Below are 19,738 nucleotides of genomic sequence, written 5' to 3'. Positions count from 1 at the left end.
GTGTGGATCAAGAGGATGTGGTACATAGATGCAGTGGAATATTACTCAGCCGTTAAAAGGAAAGAAATAACGGCATTTGCAGTAACATGGATGGACTTAGAAATTATCATGCTGAGTGAAGTCAGTCAGACAGTGGGACACCAACATCATATGCTATCACTTACATGTGGAATCTAAAAAAAGGACACAATGAACTTCTTTGCAGAACAGATACTGACTCACAGACTTTTAAAAACTTACAGTTTCCAAAGGAGACAGTTTGGGGGGTGGGGGGTGCGCTGGGCGTTTGGGATAGAAATGTTATAAAATTTGGTTGTGATGATCGTTGTTCAGCTATAAATGTAATAAAATGTATTGAGTAATTAAAAAGTAAATAAAATTAATCCTTTTGATTGCTAAAAAAAAAAAAAAGAAAAGAAAAAAAAAAGATGCATATTTCCTGGCAGGCCCCCTATTTATCCAGAAAACCTTCCCGTGGTCCCTGCGAAAAGCATGATGTTTCACTCCACCCCGAAAGCAAAATATTTGTCTGCGTTAAGTGTCAGATCTGTTGGATGGGGAGGAAAGTCCTCAGAGCTGATTGGTTTGCAACTGCTGATGGCGTGATGCTCCCTTTCACCTTAACAGTCCTTGATGGGATTAACCCCTCTGTGAGGAGCAGAGAGACGGGGAGGGCTTTTCCTCCCATCCTGCAGCGTGAGAAGCTCCTCTCTGTAGCCAGCAACCTAGAGGTGGGCTGTACCTTGCCACAGAAAGCTAAACAGAAGGAAAGCAAGCAGGGCCTGGGAGGAGAGGCTATAGCTCTTCCTTGGCCGCAGAGCCTTCGTCAAGGAGTCAGAACAACAAGAAAGAGGATGGGGCGTGTGTATGGGGGGGGGGGGGGAATCCGGGGACTAGGATGGTGCTGGGGGATGGGGTGGGAACCATGTGCCAGGAACAAAGTAGCCAGTGGGGTGGCCCTTTGGCAAAAATCAAGAGGGAGCCCAATTCAGAAGAGGCCACCCAGACTACAGGCTCAGAGCCTTCTGGACCCTTCTCAGGTCCCTGGGCAGTCCAGGAGAAATGGCCAGTGCTGTTCATCATGGCGCCGGGGCAGACCCAACACCCAATACTGGGTCCTGGTCTTTAACTGTTTTGGGGGTGGGGAGTGGAGGTGGGTAGGCATTTTTCTAGAGATTGAGAGAAGGCCCAAGGGGAGAGCCCTCATCACTAGCCCTTTGTTCTAGGTTACTTCAAAAAAGCAAGCTCCAACAGGCCACAGCTGACAATTAAAGGTTCACCCACAGGCTACCAAGCGCCCTGCCCCTCCACCCACCCACCCACCCCCTCAAAGGTTCCTTGCATTTCTTTAAAGATGGTAATCTCTAAGGTTTGGAGAAAGGCCACAGGGAATTCTGCCCTCCCAGACCTAGGGGTGGAGGGGAGGACCTGTTGCCATAACAAACACAGGGTCCGGGTGTTGCCATGGGGGAGGGGAGAAGCAGCAGCTGCTCAGACCCCCCCCCCCCCCAGCAGAGGCAGACGGGGGTGGGGGTGGGGGAGTGTGCTCATGTGCGCACACACTTTTTTCCAGAATACCGGGATGGAATGAAGGAAGAGTTGCTCTGTTGGCCTCACCAGGCCATGCAGTGAGGGTTGAAAGTCAGGTCTCCAACAAACCCCAGGCCCAAACTGAGGGGCAGTCCCTCCAGAGAGAGCCTGCAGGGGCCACTCAGGGCTGAGACCCAAGATGAAAGTGAGGAGCTGAGTGGCATAAAACAGAAGCTGCCAGAATTCCAGGGAGAAGAGAGGGGGCCCAAGGGAGCCTTGGGAGAGCCGCTGAAGACCTAGTGGGGGCCCAGTGTGGAGGAGCTGAGCAAAACCTGGACACACATGGCAGCCCAGGGGGTGAAAGACAGACTCTGGAGACCAGTGCTCTCTCATTGATCCAGGGACCCACCTTGGGCCAGTGACATCAACTCTCTGAGGGAGTGCCCTTTGTGGCGCAGTGTAAACGAATCTGACTAGGAACCATGAGGTTGCGGGTTCGATCCCTGGCTGGCCTTGCTCAGTGGGTTAAGGATCCAGCATGGCCATGAGCTGTGGTGTAGTTCTCAGATGAGGCTCAGATCTGGCGTTGCTGTGGCTGTGGTGTAGTCCAGCAGCTCTAGCTCAGATTGGACCCCTAGCCTGGGAACCTCCATATACCGCAAGTGCAGCCCAAGAAAGCAAAAAAAAAAAAAAAAAAAACAAGAAAAGCCCTCTCTGAGCTTCTGATTCTTCTCTGGAAAATGGCATCGTAAGAGGAGCTCCTGGCAAGGGCATTCGAAGGTGGAAATGAGAAAATGAGCCATTCCCAGGTGAACAACCACTAACAGGTGAAAGGCGAGAGGCTGGTGCAGTGAGGCTAAGACAAAGTGAAGGGGGAGGCTCCAGAAAAGACTTAAAATAGATGATTCAATGGCTGATAAGCAAATAGTATTGGGCGGGGTTAGGTGTCAAATGAAAGGTCAGAGAGGAGTTCCCATCACGGCTCAGTGGTTAACGAATCCGACTAGGAACCATGAGGTTGCGGGTTCGATCCCTGCCCTTGCTCAGTGGGTTAAGGATCCTGCTTTGCTGTGGCTGTGATGTGGGCCAGCGGCTACAGCTCTGATTGGACCCCTAGCCTGGGAACCTCCATGTGTCGCGGGAGTGGGTCTAGAAATGGCAAAAAGACAAAAAAAAAAAAAAAGAAGAAGAAGAAGAAAGAAAGAAAGAAAGAAAGGTCAGAGAGAAGAACCAAACTCACAGAGGATGGGATCTGGGCGAGAAAGCTGTGCCTGTGAACATGGCCAGGAGACGGATTTTAGTAATAAGCTAAGAATAAAGCATTCAAGAAAAGCACATATCTCCCCAAAGCGATAGGCCTTTTGCAGTGAAAAAGAAGGGGTTTTTTTTGGGGGGGGGAGTTGGGGGGTGTTTTTGGTTAAGTTTTATCTTCAAAAGCACTGTATTAAAAGCAAATGATTTTTTAATCTTTGACTCCTTTACAATAGGGGCAACTGGGTAAGCCACAAGAATAATTTGGTAATCGTGTACTTGATTTATTTACTCAAAAGGAAACTTTTATTGAGTTCCCCCAATGCTCCAGAAATAATTTCTGTTTATAAAATGAAAGAGCAATTCGTTTACTAAAAGGAGGCCACGCTGCAAACTGTGACCTGAAAAATAAATTGGTATGAGGTCAACGAAGAAACTCTCACCTATACACACTATCATATGTAAAACAGATAATCAACAAGAACTTACTGTATAGCATAGGAACTCAATTTAATATCTTTTTTTTTTTTTTTTTTTTTGGTCTTTTTGTCTCTTTGCCATTTCTTGGGCCGCTCCCGCAGCCTATGGAGGTTCCCAGGCTAGGGGTCGAATTGGAGCTATAGCCGCTGGCCTACACCAGAGCCACAGCAACGGGGGATCCAAGCCTCATCTGCCACCTACACCACAGCTCACGGCAACACCGGATCCTTAACCCACTGAGCAAGGCCAGGGATCGAACCCGCAACCTCATGGTTCCTAGTTGGATTCGTTAACCATTGTGCCACGACGGGAACTCCTTAATATCTTGTAATAACCTATAAAAGTAAAGATTCTGGGAGTTCCCACTGTGGCGCAGCAGTAACAAACCTGACTAGTATCCATGACGACATGGGTTCTATCCCTGGCCTCTCTCAGTGGGTTAAGGATTTGGCATCACTGTGGCTATGGTGTAGGCTGGCAGCCACAGCTCCTATTTGACCCCTGGCCTGAGAACTTCCATGTGGCACAGGTGAGGCCCTAAAAAGACTAAAAAAAAAGTAAAGATTCTGCAAAAGAATATAAATATATAGTATTGATATATAGTACTTATATGTATGTGTGTGTGTATATATATAGCATTTATATTGTTATATAAATATAAAACCAAATCCCTTTTCTGTACACCAGAAACTACCCTAACATTATAAATCAACTATTCTCCATTATAAACTTAAAGAAAAAATGTTTACAGAAAAACATGAAGCAACTCCCTAAAAATTCCAGGGAGAATATGGAATATTCCAGAAAAAAACATGAACTGGCTACCAGATAGTTTCCACCCCGGTGCTAACTCTGACACCAGCTGTATTCATTCAGTTTCCCCTCATTCATCCAACAGAGTCGAGCTGTGTGGTGCTGGGCTGGGCGCTGAGCTAGGCAGTGTCCTGTGCAGAAGACAGATATCAAACCAGCAAGCTGTCTTATGAAAAGTGTTTGGAAATCAAAGTGGGAAGGTGCTGGGGAGTCTGTGACCAGGAGGCCTCACCACCTGGAGGAGGGGAGCTTGGAACTGGGAGCTGAAGGGTGAATGTGATTCAGCCAGAAAGACGGCAGGAGCAGTAGGAGCCGCAAACAGCAGGGAACTCAGTCTCTAAGTATAAGAGGATGAGGTGGCGGATGCAGCACACACGTACTCAGTACTTACTGAGGGTCTCGGTGTTAAGCACTTTACATGAATTGACTCATTTCATCCTCACAACAACCACATGAAGTGGATAATCCCCTATCCCTATTGTGTCATTCTGGAAAGCAAGGCTCAAAAGCCTGAGTGATTGGCCCAGTGCAGCTCTTAAGTGGTGGACCAGGCATAAGCCGGTGCAGGCGGTCTAGCTTTAAAATAACCCGGCTGCCCCCTGAGCATCCCAATCCACAAAGCTGCTGGGCTAGACCTTTGTAAAATCTCATATTTCCCATCTTTTTTAGGGCCACACCCGTGGCATATGGAAATTCCCAGGCTAGGAGTCTAATTGGAGCTGCAGCTGCCAGCCTACGCCACAGCCACAGCAACACGGGATCCGAGCCGTGTCTGCGACCTACACCACAGCTTCAGGTACCACCCGATCCTTAACCCACTGATCGAGGCCAGGGATCGAACCTGCATCCTCATGTATACTAGTCAGGTTCTTAACCCGATGAGCCGCAATGGGAACTCCCCATCACATCTTTTCAAACCCAGTTAAACAACAAAAATCTTTGATGAAACCAGCGCCTCCAGATATGTGCTCAGGCCCAGCGATCTCCAACAGACCCTGGATGTGAGCAGAAGTTACTCCTGTCTCACTCCCCTCCCCTCTCCAAGGAAACTTCAAAGTAAAAAAAAAAAACTGCTTAATACCCCGCCAGTGCAGGTGGTGCCTGTTTCTTGTCAGTCGCAAGAGAACAAAGAAAGGTCCCCTCTCCCAACCGGCATTCCTCCCAAGAGCAGAAGGCCCTTCTGCAATACTGACGAGTGACTAAGGTCACGGCTCTGGGAGCAGCTGGGCTGAGGCACAACCCAGCACAGGCTCCGTTCCCTTTGATCCCCTGTCTCTCTCCCCTAGTCCTGCGGGCCCCCATGGCTTGTCTCTTCCTGCTTAGGGCCCGCAGTATTGTGTTCCCCTGGTCTGTTTTGTCTGTATCGTTTGATTGGACTTTGTTGTTTTGAATGAACCGATGAATCTCAAATTAGCCTCTTGGCAGAATCAACATTCTTGATGATGGATATTAAGAGTCAACGCTCTTGGCACAATAGGAAAATCATCAGATTTCGGCACCCTGCTGGGTGAGCCCAGAGGAGAAAGGAAAAAAAAGAAAAAAAAAAAATGCTCCCTAGGTTTTAAACCCAAGTATCTCAGGCAATCCTAAAATGGTATAATGAAGAAGTTCAGACCATAGTCTAACTTTGCAAAAATGAACAACTCTGGTAGCAAAAGACACAAAAGCTTCGGCAGTTTTATGTCTTTTTCTTTTTTTCTTTTTTTGGTCTTTTCTAGGGCCACACCCACGGCATATGGAGGTTCCCAGGCTAGAGGTCCAATCGGAGCTGTAGCCACCAGCCACCGTAACACGGGATCCAAGCCACGTCTGTGACCTACACCACAGCTCACAGCAACGCCGGATCCTTAACCCACTGAGCAAGGCCAGGGATTGAACCCGCAACCTCATGGTTCCTAGTCAGATTCCTTAACCACTGAGCCAGGATGGGAACTCCCAAGCTTTGGCCGTTTTAGAAGCAGTTTTCTGCCAGCTGAGGAAATCTGCTATAAGGCTTTCAGATTCCCTTTTTCCCTTCTATTTGTAATAGTCACAGGACTTTTAAAGATCTGCTTTTTTAAATGATATTTAAATAGTTCCGGGTAGATAATTAAATATTTGGATTTAGTTATACAGGAAATGAGGGCTCTGCTAAGCATTAAGTCGATGGTGACATGACTGTATAGAATCGGCGTCATCAGGAAATTTTTTTCTTTTTTGGCCACCCCACGGCATATGGAGTTCCCCGGCCAGGGATCAGATCCAAGACACAGTTGTGACCTATGCCACAGCTGCACCAACACCGGATCCTTTAACCCATTGTGCCCGGCCGGGGAGCAAACCTGCATCCGGGTGCTGCAGAGACTCCGCCCATCCCGCTGCGCCCGTGGGAACTCCAGGCACCCTGTTTCTTAAAACATCCTCAACACACATAACCAAGAGCCCTTTACGTCGTGCAATGTAGCCACCAAAATTCACCCTAAATCCTTTTGGGTGATCCAATCTGTTTGCTCAGAAATCTTCCTGCTAGGGAGTCTGGGACATCTCTGAAATGCCAGCTAAACTCTCTCATTCATTTAAAAACCTCACAATAATTTGTGAAATTCAGTCCATCTCATTCATTTAAAAACCTCACAATAATTTGTGAAATTCAGTCCACCTCTGCAGCGTAAAGGAGAAAAATAAATGCTCCACCACTGAAAAGGCTACAGCCTAAAGGACACCAGCGGCGAGCTAGATTACGTCTGCTAAAAAGAAGGAAAAAAACAAAAAAAACAAAAAAACGAGCAGTAGAGAATCTTTGAAAGTCAAGACATTCCAGGGAAAGCCATCTATGAATATCTTCCAAACAAATGTTTTGCTGTGACGTCTCAACCACCAAAACACCTGTGTCCACGTGGGCTGACACTGGTAAACATGACCTCCAGAGAAGAAAACCAAGACCTCCTCCAAAGCGATACCGATATTACCAATCTTCCCTGACGTTCAAAGATCTGAGCCTTTGCGGTTATTGGCTGATGAATGTATTTCCAAGGAAATAGAAGGCTGGAGATCAGAGGAAGAAAAAGCGCACCGTCTCTGCTATCAAAACGTTATTAAATTTCATTCCTTTGACATTCTGACAGTAATTGCGCTGAGAGGGATTGGATTTTTGTTAAAATTACTTTGAAAGGGTTGTTGAGAATTTCCTGCGGGAGGGACCAGGGAGCAATGCATAGCCTTCGCTGGCTTCCCCTTGGTTGTCGTGGATGCTGGGCGCGCATCTGATTTTTGACAGCACGAAACCCTTGTAATAACAGGCTGAGTCTCTCGGAAAGCTCTTCCCCCGGTTCTATTTTCCGCCGTGACCAGCGGACTGGGTAACCCAAGCTGATTCATTCGTGAGGTTTCTGCCTTTGTCATCTTAATCACCAACGACAGAACCAGGCACACTTACAACCATCATTTCCCTAATAATGGCAGGGCTCTGACAGGGCAGGTTACACAATGGTATTGTTGGAAAGAGCCAAAAATAGTGTTATTCACTTAAAATTTCTGAATGTTCCCTTCCTTGATGATCTAGACTCAGAGGGTTCTCATGAAGCGTGATTTCGGGACATGTGAGACTAAAAATATGTCCATGGTGTGGTTTGCTCACCTTAGTGAGGAAATTATCTGGTCGAATGGAGCCTGGCCAAGGCTGGCTCCCAGAAAGCCCTGTGCCCATGACCCCCTCAGGGTCCCTCTGAGCCCAGGACCCCCCCCCCCACAGTGTCCCCATGAGCCGAAGACCCCCACAGTGCCCCTCCTAGCCCAGGACCCCCAGAGTGTCCCCTGAGCCCAAAGCCCCCCAGTGTCCCCCTGATCCCAGGACCCCCCCCACAGTGTCCCCACGAGCCTAGGACCCCCCACAGTGCCCCCCTGAGCCCAGATCCTTAACCCACTGAGCAAGGCCAGGGATCGAATCTGCAACCTCATGGTTCCTAGTCAGATTCATTAACCACTGCGCCACAACGGGAACTCCCATCCCCTACTTTTAAGTGCACAATTCGAACGTGATTTAATTCCACTGAACCAAACAACTATTGAGGAGTTCCCTGGTGGCCTAGTGGCATTGTCACTGCTGTGGCTGGGGTCACAACAGAGCAACCATTCTCATTACTTTGCAAATAATAACAATAAGAGCAGCCAACATTTAAGATGTCCCTGCCTATGTACCAAACACTGTCCCAAGCTCTTTCCGTATATTAACTCATTTCCCCTTACACCAGCCACAGGATACAAATCATGATTATTCCCATTTCACAGAAGAAGAGACTGAGGTTCAGAGTGGTTAAGTAACTAGCCCAGGGTCACCCAACCATTAGAGGAAAGAGCAAGGATGCAAACCCAGGCAACTCTGGCTTCAGACACCACTCTTTTACCCCAACGTGAGCATGAACCCAACTCAGGAAGCAATTCTATGGAACAAAAATGCAGAATTGCAAAGCATGCTGCAATGATTCAGCCTTGCTTGGAGTGCCCTGAAGCACAGTGCCACCCACTCAGCACAGAGTTAGTGACCAGCATCATGGTGTGGCCCTTACCTGTGGACCACCCCCGCCCGGTGCAGGTGCTCCACTGCAGAGATGAGCTGCCTGATATATCTGCGAGCTTCCGATTCCTCCAGCCGCTTCTTCTCATATATCTTGTGCATCAAGTTGCCCCCAGGACACAACTCCATGACCAGGTAGTAGCTGTTTTCCGTCTCCAAGATATCGAGGAGCTGGGTGATATTAGGGTGGCGGATCATCTGCTGGATCTGCCCCTCTCGCCGAAGGTTTTTGGTGACATAGGTGTCTTTTTTGGCTCGCTTCTTGTCGATGACTTTTATGGCCACCTAAGGAGACACCAAGAATATAGCTGTTGTTAGACCTTGCAGGCACAGTGTATTCCCTGCCTGTTCCCAAAACCCTGGGAAAATACACAGCTGCTTCTGTGCACCAGGAGCAAAATCTTATCTAAAATAGCATTGAGGAGTTCCTGTCGTGGCGCAGCGGGAACGAATCCAACTAGGAACCATGAGGTTGCGGGTTCGATCCCAGGCCTCACTCAGTGGGTTAAGGACCCGGTGGTGCGGTGAGCTGTGGTGTAGGTCACAGACATGGCTCCATCCCACATTGACGTGCCTGTGGTGTAGGCCAGCAGCAACAGCTCCGATTCGACCCCTAGCCTGGGAACCTCCATATTCCGCGGGTGCCGCTCTAAAAAAGGGACAAAAGACCAAAAAGTAAAAAAGTAAATAAAATACCATGGAGGGAAAAAAAGAAAACTGTAACATCAGCCAAGATCAAAAGAGTCAACTAATCCGGAAGAGGATGAAATTTACTCAAGTCAGCTTGAGTGGCTGCGTGGAAGGCTCAGAGAAAAGTCAGTGTCAAAGTTGGTTCTCCACGAGGTGAAACACCACGTCCTCCAGCAAAGGGTCTCTCCCCCTCCCTCGTGGGCCGCCCCCTCCCCTCTCCAGGTTGGGGCCCCCCCATGACTGTATTTCTTTCTTTCATTTTAATGTTTTATTTTACTGTTTAAATTTTTACTAGAGTTGATATATAGTGTTGTGTCAATTTCTGCTGTACAGCAGAGTGAACCAGGCATGCATACATATATATGCACATACATTCTTTTTCTCATACTATCTTCCATCATGTTCTATCCCAAGAGACTGGATATAGTTTCTTGTACTGTACAGCAGGGCCTCATTGCTTATCCATTCCAAATGTAACAGTTTGCATCTACCGACCCCAAATTCCCTGTCTATCCCACTTGCTCCTTTACTGTTGGTGGGAATGTAAACTGATACCACCACGATGGAAGACAGTATGGAAGTTCCTCAGAAAACTAAACACAGAACTACCATATGGGAGTTTCTATCGTGGCGCAGTGGAAATGAATCCGACTAGGAACCATGAGGTTGCGGGTTCGATCCCTGACCTCGCTCAGTGGGTTAAAGATCCGGCATTGCCGTGAGCTGTGGTGTAGGTTACAGGCGTGGCTTGGATCCCCCATTGCTGTGGCTGTGGTGCAGGCCGGTGGCTACAGCTCCCATTGGACCTCTAGCCTGAGAACCTCCATATGCTGCAGGTGCAGCCCTGAAAAGACGAAAGACAAAAAAAAAAAAAAAGAACTACCATATGATCCAGCAATTCTACTTCTGGGCATATTATCTGGAGAAAACTTTCATTCAAGAAGATACATGCACCCCTATGTCCATTGCAGCACTATTCACGATAGCCAAAACATGAAGACAACCTAATATTTAATTTTTTAATTTATTGGACTGTAGTTGATTTACAGTGTTATTATTAGCTTCAGATGTACAGTACAGAGACTCAGTTATACATATCCTTGTTTCCCCCATATAGGTTATTGCAGAATATTGAGTAGAGCTGCCTATTACCATGACTCTATTTCTGAAACAGCCAAATCTGCGCCCATATTGGTTAAGGAGCTGGGAGAAGCAGTGCCCTGTGATGCAGCTTCCAGCCCTTCCTCTGCCCTCCACCAGGCCCTAAGGCCAGGCTACCTCTGGCCTCCAGGCATTACCCCTTTCCCTGGGAATCACTGCACCAGTTAACTCTTGGTCCGAAGACAGCCCCAACCTGTTGCTGCTCCAGAGTCACAGCATCTCAACCGCCCACTGCACACTCCTCCTGGGCCACCTCCCCCACAATCAGTGTGTCCCATGTGGGGACCCTCCAGCTCTGTATAAAAGGAGGGAAGGAGGGGGAGGGGAGGGAGGAAAGAAGCAGGGGAGGGAAGAAGGGGGGAATGGAAGCCAGGATGGAGGGATGGAGGGGAGGGAAGATTGCCTCTTCTGCCCAAATCTTCCTCACTCCCCTCTTTGCTTTGACGGCTGTGGCCAATCCACTCACCCAGCCTTAAAACACACCACTAGGAGTTCCCGTCCTGGCGCAGTGAAAACAAATCTGACCAGGAACCATGAGGTTGCAGGTTGGATCCCTGGCCTCGCTTAGAGGTTAAGGATCTGGCGTTGCCATGGCTGTGGCGCAGGTCACAGACACGGCTTGGATCTGGTGTTGCTGTGGCTGTGGTGTAGGCCGTCAGCTATAGCTCCAATTCGACCCCTAGCCTGGGAACCTCCCTATACCACAGGTGCGGCCCTAAAAAAAAAAAAAAAAAAAAAAAGCCCTCCCCGCAAAAAAAAAAAAAAAAAAAAAAAACACTGTGGTTTTGTTTTGCTTTGCTTTTCAGGGCCAAACCCGTGGCATATGGAGGTTCCCAGGCTAGGGGTCGAATCAGAACTACAGCAGCCATGGCCATTCGGGTTCCAAGCCGTGTCTGCAACCTAAACCTCAGCTCAGGGCAACGCCGATCCTTAACCTGCTGATGGAGGCCGGGGATCAAACCCACATCCTCATGGATGTTAGTCAGGTTTGATCCCACTGAGCCACAGTGGGAACTCTGGAGACACACCGCTGTTTTGCCCTCTTCTTTTCTTACTTTTCTCTTCACTCCTCTCTGATGTGACCAGCCGGTGACATGACATCAACCCCCTCTGCTACCTGCCTCCCTCACTTTCCCCTCCTCTCTGTTCCTATGCCAGGTCGGGTTCATTCGGAACCTAACCTCCCAGCACCCAGACACACGTCTCTATGCGAAACTCCAGCCACCCAAGGGATGCTCTCATCCCTGGCCATCGAGCCACTGAGCTGTGGGACAAAAACAGGGGAAATTCCATTTCTATTTACTTCTTTTACTGCAATTGTATTTTTCAGCTGCATCATAATGCACACAATGTACAGAGTTGTGATACAGGTCAATCAATAAATGATTGATAGATGGATAACTGATTGATAGATACAGGTTTGCAGCTAGGGGATCAAACATTATTTTCTTTTTTTTTTTTTGCTTTTTAGGGCCGTACCCACGGCACATGGAAGTTCCCAGGCTGGGGGTCGAATCAGAGCTGAAGCTGCCAGCCTACACCACAGCTGCAGCAATGTGGGATCCAAGCCATGTCTGCGATCTACACCACAGCTCAAGGCAACGCTGGATCCTTAACCCACTAAGCAAGGCCAGGGATTAAACCCGTGTCCTCATGGATACTGGTCAGGTTCGTAGCCCGATGAGCCTTAACAGGAACTCCCTCAAACAATATTTTCTTGACCTAAGTTTGTGATCAAAACGAAAAGTCTAGAGTTCCCATCATGGTGCAAAGGAAACCAATCCAACTAGGAACCATGAGGTTGCGGGTTCGATCCCTGGCCTCGCTCAGTAAGTTGAGGATCCGGTGTTGCTGTGAGCCGTGGTGTAGGTCGCAGACGTGGCTCGGACCCTGAGTTGCTGTGGCTGTGGTGTAGACCGGGGGCTGCAGCTCCAATTAGACCCCTAGCCTGGAAACCTCCATATGCCACAGGTGTGGCCCCAAAAAGCAAAACAAACAAACAAACAAAAAAACCTAAAAGTCTGGCCACCACTAACCTGGACTATGGCATCCATGTCTGAACTCTTTTCCCTGATATGCTCATCCTGGCCCCTCGAATTCACACTACGACTTGAAACCAGTGGGTCTGGGACTCTGATTTCTTGCTTAAAGCTCTCCAGGGGCACAGTGCTGCCAAAGGGCCAGGTCCACAGCCTCCGCACGGAAGCTCCCTCCCCATCAGCCCCACCGCGATCCAGCCCCAGCTCCCAGCAACCCAGAGTTGAGTGGCAGAGGGGAGGGGGGGTCTTCCTCCTTCCCCCTCCTGCTCCTCTCCAAGCTCGCACTCACACCGCCCGCTTCATCCCTTCAAATCCACCTGGACCTTCAGACACTAACCCCAGGTCTCTTCCATGCTCCATCCCCCTGCTCCTGCCACACCTACCACCTGTGATACCATTTACAGCACTCACCCCTCCCTCAATGCAGGCACCACACTCCTCTTCGCCACGCACAGGCCTTTACAGTGAGTGACCAAGAGGTTACAAACTGGGCAAATCAGTGAACATTTTTGTTTTTAAACCATTGGAGCAAAAACAGTTGTCAGCAGCATAACTATTCTCTCTCCTGGGGGATGGTCTTTTTTTAAATGTTTTAAATTGGGATATAATTGACATAATATTTTGTTAGTTTCAGGCCTAAAACATAACGATGTGGCATACGTATCTATTGGGAAATGTTTATCACGGTAAGTTTATTCTTTATTTTTCTTTTTACGGTGGCCCCTGCAGCATATGGAAATTTCCTGGGCTAGGGCTGAAGGGGAGCTGCAGCTGAGGCCTACACCACAGCCCTGGCAACCCTGGATCCGAGCTGCATGTGCAAACCACGCCTGCAGCTTGCGGGCCCGGGAGCGAGGCCAGGGATCAAACCCTCATGCTCATGGACACTATGTCAATTCTTTTTTTTTTTTTTTTTCTTGTGGTGACTTTTATTTTCTTATTTTTTTTTATTACTCAAATGAATTTATCACATCTGTAGTTGTATAATGCACTATGTCAATTCTTAACCTGCTGAGACACAGCAAAAATTCCACCACAGTAAGTTTAGTTAACATCCATCACCAGAGTTACAAATTTCTGTGTGTGAGGAGCCCTTTTAAAATCGTCAGTACTGGCAACTCTCAAAAGTACAGTGCAGTATTTTTAATTACAGTCCATACTGAAAGTATTTATCTTATAACCTGAAGTTTGTCCCTTCAGCCATTTTAATGAAGGTGTTCAGGCCCTTAAACCAGAGGCATGAATAAGAGGGACAACAAGCCACTGGACCAGACAAGCAGGAGGCCTGCACCATCCTAGGAAAATATGAGGCTATGTTGTTTGCCCACAAAAGTGGGCTGTAGTTGGGCCTACTAGTTCAATATATACGAAACTAAAAGGTTTTTTAAAAAAAGCATGCTCATTTGTCCGCTTGGGTTTCTGCAGGGGTGAAGGTTCGATCCCTGGCCCAGCACCGTGAGTTAAAGGATCCTTCCTAGCCACAGCCGTGGTGTAGGTTGCCGCTGAGGCTCAGATTCAGTCCCTGGGCTGAGAACTTTCACAGGCTGCAGGTGAGGCCATTAAAAAAAGGGGGGAAGGGATTCCCATGTGGCTCAGTCAGTGGGTTAAAAATCTGACTAGTATCCACGAGGATGTGCGTTTGATCCCTGGCCTTGTTCAGTGGGTTAAAGGATCCGGCGTTGCTTCGGGCTATGGTGTAGACTGGCAGTTGCAGCTCCAATTTGACCCCTGCCTGAGAACTTTCATATCCCTCGGATTCAGCCCTAAAAAAGTAAAAAAGTTAAAAATTGAAAAAAATTTTAAAAGGAGTTCCCACCGTGGCGCAATGGGATCAGCGGCATCTTGAAAGCACTGGGACACAGGTTCGATCCCCAGCCTTTTTTAGGTTAAAAGGCGCAGTGGGGAGAGTTTCCGTGGTGGCGCAGTGGTTAATGAATCCTACTAGAAACCATGAGGTTGCAGGTTCGATTCCTGGCTTTGCTCAGTGGGTTAAGGATCTGGAGTTGCCGTGAGCTGTGGTGTAGGTTGCAGAGGCAGCTCAGATCCCACATTGCTGTGGCTCTGGCGTAGGCCGGTGGCTATAGCTCCAAATAGACCCCTAGCCTGGGAACCTCCATATTCCATGGGAAGCAGCCCTAGAAAAGCCAAAAAAAAAAAAGGCACAGTGGGTTATTAAAAGAATCCAGAGTTGCTGCAGCTGTGCCTTCGGTCTCCACTGAGGCTCAGATCTGATCCCTGGCACACGGAACTGCGTATGCTATGAGGCAGCCAAAAAAAAAAAAAAAAACAAAAAAAAAAAACAAAAAAACCTGTGCTAATTTGTGACAAAATATATATAACATAATATACCTATACGTACATACGTATATACATATATATCCACCGTCTTGTGGGGGGTGGAGAGAAAGGGAAATACTGCAAAGGACAGTTAGATTCTGTCTTTGCTCCAGTCTATGTTGCAATGTTTTAAAAATTACACCCTTTGGCAGTGAAATTCTTAAAAGTACTATGAATAAACAAGAGTCTGAAAGCCCGGCAGTAATACGATCTGCCTTTCTCAACAGAGCACGCAATTATTATTAGGATAATTTATTTAGCTCTTTAATTGCCTGTCGTAGGTTATATAACGACCACCCAAAGCCATTTCAGTCCCCATCCCCGACCATGCGAATGTGACCTTATTTGGAAAAAGGGAAGGATGTTGAGATGAGATGAACCTCAATTATCTGGGGAGGGCCCTGTGTCATCACAAGTATTCTTATAAAGTAGAGGCCGTGAGAGATTGATTTCGCACAAATACCCAGAGAAGCCCAAATGATGAAAGGGGGCAGAGATGGCAGTGATCAGCCACAGACCAAGGAATAAGAACGAGGCTGCCAGAAGCAGGAAGAGGCCAAGGACAGACCCCCTTGAGCCATCAAAGGGAGCACAGAACGGCTGACAGTGAAATTGACATTGGACTTGTGGCCTCCAGGACTGTGAGAGAATAAACTTCTGTTGTTGTTATTTAGATTTTTTTTTTTTTTTCTGCGACCCCCGGGGCACGTGAAAGTTCCCATGCCAGAGATGCAACCTACGCCACCGCTGCAACGCCGGATCCTTAACCCACTGCACCACAGCAGGAACTTCATTTCTGTTGTTTTAAGCCACTAAGCCTGTGATAACTCATTAGAGCAGCAAAAGGAAATTAGCACACTAGGTACGTGTTCCACCATCACTGGATGTCTTGGTTCTCAGATGCTCCTGAATCTGAGAGTCCGTCCAGCAAAACCCTGAACCTCCAGTCAGTCTCACCTGGAGAAGGTTTCCTGTTCAAGCCCCCTCTCTGTTCTTTTTTGGCCTTTTTTTATTTTTTTTAGGGCCACACCCACATCATATGGAGGTTCTCAGGTTAGGGGTTGAATCGGAGCTGTGCCCTCCAGCCTACACTACAGCCACAGCAACACCAGATCTGAGCCGCGTCTGCAACCTACACCATGGCTCACGGAAACGCTGGTCCTTAACCCACTGAGAGAGGTCAGGGATTGAACCTGCATCCTCATGGATCCTAGTCGGGTTTGTTAACCACTGAGGCACAATGAGAACACCCCCCTTTCTATTCTTTCTTTCTTTTTTTTTTTTTTTTTTTTTTGTCTTTTTGCCTTTTCTAGGGCAGCTCCTGCGGCACATGGAGATTCCCAGGCTAGGAGTCTAATCAGAGCTATACACTCCAGCCTATGCCAGAGCCACAGCAACGCGGGATCCGAGCCGCGTCTGTGACCTACACCACAGTTCACGGCAATGCCGGATCCTTAACCCACTGAGCGAGGCCAGGGATCGAACCCACAACCTCATGGTTCCTAGTCAGATTTCTTAACCACTGAGCCACGACGGGAGCTCCCCCTTTCTCTTCTTAAACACCCTTACTTGCAAGCATCCGTCAACTTGAAAGCTCTGCACTGATAATACTGGAAATGGAATGCCGCTCTTGATTATACAAAACCGTTTCATCAACTGCATCCATGACAACTGAAATGGGAAAAACTAATGGGAAAATTAAGGAAAAGGCAATGATCAATGATCGGCCAGAAGCAGCATCTAATTGAATTTGACAGTAAGCAAGGATTTACAGGCACGGATTCTGCCAGGATGAAGCCCAGTGACGATGAGTCTCTAGCTAAAAAGATAAATGGCTTTAGCCAGGAGAGTTTTAAAGAGGAAAATTAAATCTGCACAGACTGACCGAGGACTCAGGTCCAAGGGTGAGATTGGACTTCCCAACCTGGTCCTCAGAGTGTGTTGGGGGGTGGGAGGTGGGGGCAAGAGGGGGTTCAGGGGAGTTTGAGTCTCCTGCTTAGCACATCAGGAAATAAAACTTTTGCTGTAAAGGGTCCATAAGACAAAGACTCCAACTCCTTGATGGATCCAAGTCACGAGGCCTCCTGAAATTTTACAGGGGCATCCGTTTTCAAAGATGCCCCACCCACCCCCGCCCCTATATCCAAGTACGGAGCCAAGAATTGAAGCAGTGGAAAATTAACAGAGAGAGTAACACAGCACCAGTCTGTTGCAGCTAAAACTGATTTTTCATCCATTTCTCTCATAAATCAGGTGGCCTTTCTGGAGTTCTCTTGTGGCACAGCAGGGCAGGGATCTGGTGTCATCCCTGCAGCCACTCAGGCTGCTGCTGTGCCGAGGGTGCATCCTTGGCCCAGGAACTTCCACATGGCATGGCCAGAAATAAAGTTGCCTTTCTGACAATACGGCAACTTCCACCCCACCCCAAAGACTCCCACCAAAAAAGTACCTATAAGTCAATGATGGATGAAACCAGCAAATGTTTAAAGAGCTAGAGTCATAAGAAAGAAAAGGAAATCCCCCAAGGGCAAAAAAAAAAAAAAAAGTTAGAGTTCCTGTCATGGCGCAGTGGTTAACGAATCCGACTAGGAACCATGAGGTTGCAGGTTCAAGGTTCAATCCTTGGCCTTGCTCAGTGGGTTAAGGATCCGGTGTTGCCATGAGCTGTGGTGTAGGTCACAGACACGGCTCAGATCCTGAGTTGCTATGGCTGTGGCGTAGGCCAGCAGCTACAGCTCCGATGAGACCCCTAGCCTGGGAACTTCCATATGCCACGGGAGTGGCCCTAGAAAAAGGCAAAAAGACAAAAAATAAAATAAAAATTAAAAAAATAATAATAATAAGGAGCCAGCAGCTATAGAGTGGAGAAACAGAAGAGAGAGTGACAGCAAGGAGACCCTGAAGAAGAAAAGAAGAGGGGGGAATGTCTACAGGGGGTGACATAGCACCACCCCCTCCCACATAGGAAAAAAAGGGAGAAAGGGAACCACAATGGGTCCCAACTCCTCGGCAAGGAGGCGGCGAGCTGCAGAACGCATTCAAGCCTCATGGCCCCTGTTACGCATTAGGAGAACAATTCCAGCGCTGACTTTTACTTTGCATGTGAGTGTACAAAAAGCATATGGCCCCAGTCCTGGCCGCAGTTCCACCAACCAACTGGGACCTAAGACAATGCACGTAAAGCACTCAGTACAATGGGTGGCACATAGTAAGAGCTTCTTACATCGATGTTCTTAGAATCAGCACCATTTTACCTTCCCTGCAGCAACCTGCAAGAGGGTCAAAAGCATCCAAGCTTAAGTTCAGCCAGGAAAAAGTGCCTATTTCCTTGACTTGTTACTGCTTTAGCATATTAAAAAAAAGAAGAAGATGCCTGAACCACTTGGAACACTCTGGAATAGAGTTGCTTTTAAATCCCAAGGCAGTGGTTTAATATGAATCTGGTGTCTCATCTTCTTTAAACATTGACTTAGTTGAGACTGTCTACATGGGATCAGAGTTAACAGGATTTAAAACTTCATCCCTTCATCCTGGATCAGCCTTCACTGCCTTGAAAATTTATTCCTCTGAAGTTCCCATTTGTGGCTCAGCAGGTTATGAACCCAACTAGCATGCATAAGGATGCAGGTTCGATCCCTGGCCTCTCTGGGTGAGTTAAGGATCTGGCGTTGCTGCAAGATGCAGCTTAGGTCTAAGATTCAGCTCAGATCTGGTGTTGCTGTGGCTGTGGCATAGGCTGGCAGCTGCAGCTCCAGTTTGACCCCTAGCCTGGGAACTTGCAAAAGCAATGGATGAGGCCCTAAAATGGGGGAAAAAAATTTCATTTTTCTGAAACCTGTCAAGGATGGTTCATGTATCCCATCTCCAAAATGAAAACGCAGATGTAAAATGGATCTTCCAAATGACGGAGAGGAAGGAAGACACTGATCAAAGAAACTGCTCTTGGGAGTTCCCATCATGACTCAGTGGTTAACGAACCCAACTAGGAATCATGAGGTTGTGAGTTCGATCCCTAGCCTTGCTCAGGGGGTTAAGGATCCGGCGTTGCCGTGAGCTGTGGTGTAGGTCGCAGACAAGGCTCAGATCCCACGTTGCCGTGGCTCTGGTGTAGGCCGGCAGCTACAGCTCCAATTAGACTCCTAGCCTGGGAACCTCCATATGCCGAGGGAGCCCCCCAAGAAATGGCAAAAAGACAAAAAAAAAAGAAAAGTAAAGAAACTGCTCTTGAATATCACCAAAACATACATCTATGTTTTACCCATGACACAGTGCACGATGTGATTCTGTAAGGGCAGCCTCTCTTCAATCAAAGCACTTTTATACCGCGATGTTTTAAAGAATCAGAGTGCATGGAGAATATGAGGCCCCCGATCAGCCAAATTTTCTTTTTATCTGGATAGTAGCCAAAAAGAGCTTCCTTTCCAGAATATGTTGGTTTCTTAATGAATACGGTATGTTAAAAACTCACATGAATCTTTTCTTCTTCAGCAGACACGTATTAAGCGCCTAAAATACACCCGACTCTGTTCTCCATGCCAAGTGTACACTATGAAAGCGACATGGGTCTTCAGGGCCCATCGTGGTGATAATTCAGACTTTTTAATAGCAATTTTGGTTTGTTTGTTTGGGGGGGTGACGTGCCAGCAGCATATGGAACTATCCAGGCTAGAGGTTGAGCAGGAGCTGCCGCTGCCGGGCTACACCACTGCCACAGCCACACTAGAGCCGAGCTGCATCCGTGACCTACACCACAGCTCAAGGCAGTGCCGGATCCTTTAACCCACTGAACAAGGCCAGGGATGGAACTCACATCCTGACATACACTAGGTCAGGTTCTTCACCTGCTGAGCCACAGTGGGAACTCAATAGTGGTTTAAGATGCCCA

The 19,738-nt window shown here is 47.8% G+C and overlaps 1 protein-coding gene across 1 annotated transcript in view; it reads right to left on the bottom strand.

The window, feature by feature from the left end:
* Window positions 1-19,738, bottom strand: part of HUNK (hormonally up-regulated Neu-associated kinase) — a 138,160-nt gene that overhangs the window by 78,596 nt on the left and 39,826 nt on the right. The window contains 1 exon segment of the mRNA XM_021070911.1: window positions 8,619-8,911. Coding sequence (XP_020926570.1) covers window positions 8,619-8,911 — 293 coding nt within the window.

The sequence above is a fragment of the Sus scrofa genome, chromosome 13 (assembly GCF_000003025.6).
Source record: "Sus scrofa isolate TJ Tabasco breed Duroc chromosome 13, Sscrofa11.1, whole genome shotgun sequence".
NCBI lineage: Eukaryota > Metazoa > Chordata > Mammalia > Artiodactyla > Suidae > Sus > Sus scrofa.
This window is presented reverse-complemented; position numbering and strand designations above follow the sequence as displayed.